Below are 4,724 nucleotides of genomic sequence, written 5' to 3' on the forward strand. Positions count from 1 at the left end.
GGTACTAGGGATTAAACCCAAGGCTTTTGCACTGAGCTATGTCCCCAGCCCTTTTTATTTTTTATTTTGAGACAGAGTCTAAGTCACTAAGTTGCTCAGCTGGACTCAAACTTGTGATCCTTCTGCCTCAGCCTCCCAGGATACTGGGCTTATAGACATGCACCTTTTTTCTTTCAATCAATGTGTCTGCCACTCACCCACATTGTATCTGTCGTTTGTTTCTTTTTATAAAAAGTATTACATTTTTCACTGTTCAATCCAGCTATATTACTATTAATTTTCCCCTCAAAATTCTTCCCATTATATTTATCTCCTGCATGCTTCTTTCCAGGTATATGTCTTCTGAATATCCTCTTGGCCATGCTTGCAATGACCAAAAACACATAAATGGATTATTTTACCTCAAGAATTACCCTTTCTGGTAGGGGTGGCTAACTAGGTCATCTGGAATGGTGGTCACAAGCTCAGGCTTCAGAGTAAGCAGATCTGAGTTTAGATTTCTGGTTTAGCACATGACAGATGGCTAGTTTGAGGCAGGTAACTTAACCTCTCTGTGACTGTTTTCCCATTTATAAAATGAGGATAATAATACCTTCTTAATAAGGATTTGTGAGGAATAAATTACACTGTGCATAAAATGTTTGGCACAATGCAAACTAATAATGGCCTCAAGCTAGACTATACTAAACATCCTCCTGCTTCATTCACACACTCTTTTTGGTAAGTGATATGTTAATGGGTATATATTTTTAAGACATATTTCACATTTATATCTAGAAAAGTCTGATATTTACTGAAAATAAACTATTTCCTAAGGAAAAAAGTAAAGGCCTCCACCATTTATTTGTTGACAAGTATATGTTGAGTGCCAACAATGAATGATTTTAAATTATTACAAACATGGCCCTGGGCCGGGGATTTAGCTCAGTGGTTCTGCTGCCTGCCTTCCAAGCACAACGTCCCAAGTTTGATCCCCGATACCACAAAACAAAAACAAAACAAAACACAGATGGCCCTAGTTTTTAGGATGTTTGGATTGGGGAAGGCAAGAAGATAAAAACAAAAATAATTACAATACAACATGTGGCAAATAATAATAATAACAATTAACATCTATTAATGTAGTGATTAAGAGTATGGTCATACTATATGGGTTAAATCCCAGCTGCAAGATGCTGGGCAAGTTACTTAGCCTCTTTGTATGTTACCTCCCTTGTAAAATGGGGATAACACTATTTACCTAGCAGGGTAAATTCTCAGTAATAATGCAGCCAACATTTATAGACTACTCAGTATGTGTCAAGCACTGTGTTAAATGCAGATATGCATTTCTTTACATAATCTCTGAATGCTATTATTCCCATTGTACTGATATGACAACTGAAGGTCAGGGAGTTTAGGTAATGTTCTCAAGATTATATAACTAAAAAATAGCAAATGCCAGAGGATAAACACAATTATCTATAAAGTGAGAATCAAGTGAATTAATATTTGAAAACTGCTTAGAACACAGTCTAGCCTATATACACAGGTGTCAAATAAATACAGTGATTCAGAGATGATAGTAAATGCACCATGCACGATGACTAAGGAAGACTTTGGAAAGGTGACATTTAAACCGGGCCCCGAAAAGTAAATAAGTTTGGCTAGGAACTCAGGAGGCGTGTGTGTATGTGTATTTAGTGGGTGGAATACTTTCCTTTCCTCCAACCATTCACTATTCTTCAATTAGCTCTTATCATTTTCCTCTTATTGCTAGAGAACCTCTCATTACAATTATCCACTGAACAATAGTTCTGGGTGTCTCTATGTTCCCCTCCAGGTCTCAATTCCTATTCTCCACTATAATCCTCCAAACTGGATTATCAGCTTTTAGAAGGGTCCACTGCAACCCATGCTCCACTCCGTCACCAGAGACTAAAGACACAGACCCGGCCCAGACATTCTTTGCTCCCCCTACAGTCTTTCCCTATTGTGTTCAGAATAAACTTCAATTTCCCTAGCATCTTGGTCGAGGCCCTTCACTAACTAGCCCTGGGAGCGTATCTCCCAGTCTTGATCTCTATACACTCTGGCTTGAGCTACAGGAAATCAGTCAAAATCAGGGCTACCTACACTTATAAAAAAGAACTCCATTCCTACTTCAGCCTTTACATATTGAAACATGTCTTGAATGAAAAAGCCCTGGTTACACCCCCTTTCCCCTCAGTTTTCCCAACCAAGTAGCAGCGTACCCATAACCCGGAGAAGACCGGAAGAGGAAAGGTTTCGCGCGGACCCGGGACCGCCATCTTGGCTGAGGTGGCCGGAAGTGGCCGGAGCGCGGGCGCGGACTGAGGATGCGCAGCGGCAGGCGGATCCAGGACGCCCGCGGCGTTATGGCAGCGATTCACGCACCGAAGGGTAGAGTCCCGCAGCTGCGCTCCCAGCCCTCCTCGCGCCGTCCAACCCTTCCGTCCGGGTTTGCGCAGCGGTTTGCACGCCCCTCGGCCCGTGTACGCGCTGTTCTGTCTGCCGGTCCGAAAACACGTTGCGGAACCCAGAGCGCGGGGGTCTCCCGGACTCGGGACGAGGGGGAACGTGATGGCGGCCGTGACGGTGAGACACAGGCCCTGCCCGTCTCTCAGAGGAGGCCTCGAGGCCCCTCCTGCAGGAGAGCCCCCTCCAAGGAGGACCTCGGCGCTGTTTCTGCTGGCGGAGAGCAGGAAGAGGTGTCCCATCACGCACTCTGAGATGGTGAAATACATCATTGGAGACTTGAAGCATCTGTTCCCGGAGATCATCGCAAGGGTCGCAGAGCATCTGCGGTGTGCTTTTGGTTTTGAGCTGAAACAGCTCGACCGCAAGCACCACACTTAAATCCTGATCAACAAATTTAAAACCTCTAGAGGTTTTAAGATTGGGTCTCTTAGTGATGATCTCTTAGCGATGATCTTGGGACTTACCTACTTGAAAGGTAATAAATAGTGCCAGGGTGGCCCAGGTCTGGGAGATGCTGCTGGGTTTGCGGTACTTGTGTCAAGAGTGTCTTATCACTTCCCCTTTGGGCACCCAAAGAGGCTTGTGGAAGATTTTGTGCATTAGCGATACATCAGTTACAGGCAGGTGCCTCACACCAGTCCACCGGAATATGAATCCATTTGGGGTCCCCAAAACAACCTGGAAATCAGCAAGATAAAAAGCCTGGGGTTCTGGTCAGCCTTCATAAGGAAGAACCCCAGCACTGGCCATTGCATTGTGGTGAGGCTGTAGCAGACAGAGGTCAACAGGGCAGAGCCGAGGCCAAGACTGTGCTAGGCCCTGCATCAATGCTAGTGAGGGCTGGTGGAAAGATGGCCAACAAGGGCCCTGTGGGTGTGGAAGCCACTGTTTTGAGTCAGTATAGGTAGGGTGAGAGAGTCATTTTTTCTAAGGAAATTATGTAACTCTTTAGATTTTGAATCCTCATAGGTTGTATTAACATTTAATATGTATATAAATGAAATTGATCTTTTTCTGTGAGATTTTGTTGTAGAGTTTTGCTAGTTTTAAAAAATGGATTGAAAAATGTTATTCTGTGATCTTGAAAAGATTACCCAGTGTGGGAATGCTGTTATTTAAATCGTTTGAAGAATCTTAGCATTGTGATGATATAGTACCAGAAGAAGAAAACAGCTGATTCCATGTCTAGCCTCCCAACACTTTTTGTCTGTTGTATATTTTTTAAAAAAGATTGACGTGTACCTTTACTTGCTTAGATGTTATATTATCTAGAAAATTACAAGTATACACTGAACACTTAATAAATTAAACCCATGTTTAACATTTTGATTTTTTGGATGCATTGTTTTGGGCATTTGGGGATAGGATACATTTTATTTTTTTATAGAATTGGGGAATATATAAATAACCCAGAAGTTACAATACAATGAGTTGAACACTACAAAGGACACCTAACGCAGTTGTGGTTGGTCAGGACTGCTTGAGATCACCTTTGGTAAGTCACCTCTCTGGGGGAGGGGAGGGAACAGAGAAAGGAAGTTGGAAAGTGAGATGAGTGGGGGATGGTATTTAAAATGACTTAAACTCAGGTGCTCCTCAATACCTTGGGAAAAGACCTGCTAGGCAGCAGACTTTGGAAATGCCCTACATTTGCCAGTGGTGCACAATGATGGTGACCAGGGGCATTTTTGGTTCTCCATCTCTCTCTCCACCTCTCTTAAGTTTCACTCTTCTGTCAAACCCTTGAGAGAGCAGTTAGTGTAACAATTCTGAAATACTGTAGTATGATGGAGAGTACATCTGATATCTCCTGTTATCTAGAAGTTGTACTTCAAGTTTTCTGCCTTACATCAGGAAGCACAGTACTCCTTGTTTGTACCTGCTGCTTTCCACCTGCCACCTCCCATTAGGTGGAGACCATTTGGTACATCCCTCACATTCTTAATACCAAGAAGAGTCGTGCTAGCTGATCTGGACTCTGCAGTGCCTACCACCTTTCACTCTGGGGGAGAAATCCTATAGAAAGATGTATATAGTAATAGAAAACCTACTGGAATGGAACCCACACCAGAGGTGGAGGGGCGTGGATTGGGAAACTGTCTCCCTACAGCTGTCATAAAAGAAGAGTTGCTCTTTGCTCTCTTTGCTGTTAGTTTTTCTGCTTCCAGTTGTATCAAATAACATTTCTGAGTGTTTTAAGGTTGTCATAGAATACAGATAACTTTGAGATGGGGCCCTGGGAT

At 43.1% G+C, this 4,724-nt stretch overlaps 1 protein-coding gene across 1 annotated transcript; it reads left to right on the top strand.

Moving 5' to 3' along the window:
- The first annotated feature begins 2,321 nt into the window (after positions 1–2,321).
- Magef1 (MAGE family member F1) lies at positions 2,322–3,786 on the top strand. Its single transcript, XM_010624239.3, is given in 5 exon segments — positions 2,322–2,638; positions 2,640–2,958; positions 2,960–3,010; positions 3,013–3,190; positions 3,193–3,786. Coding segments are annotated over 5 exon segments (1,044 nt in total). The 5' UTR covers positions 2,322–2,339; the 3' UTR covers positions 3,390–3,786.
- Positions 3,787–4,724: the final 938 nt, after the last annotated feature.

This window comes from Fukomys damarensis, unplaced genomic scaffold (genome assembly GCF_012274545.1).
Source record: "Fukomys damarensis isolate Sample0158 unplaced genomic scaffold, DMR_v1.0_HiC HiC_scaffold_12, whole genome shotgun sequence".
NCBI classification, from domain to species: domain Eukaryota; kingdom Metazoa; phylum Chordata; class Mammalia; order Rodentia; family Bathyergidae; genus Fukomys; species Fukomys damarensis.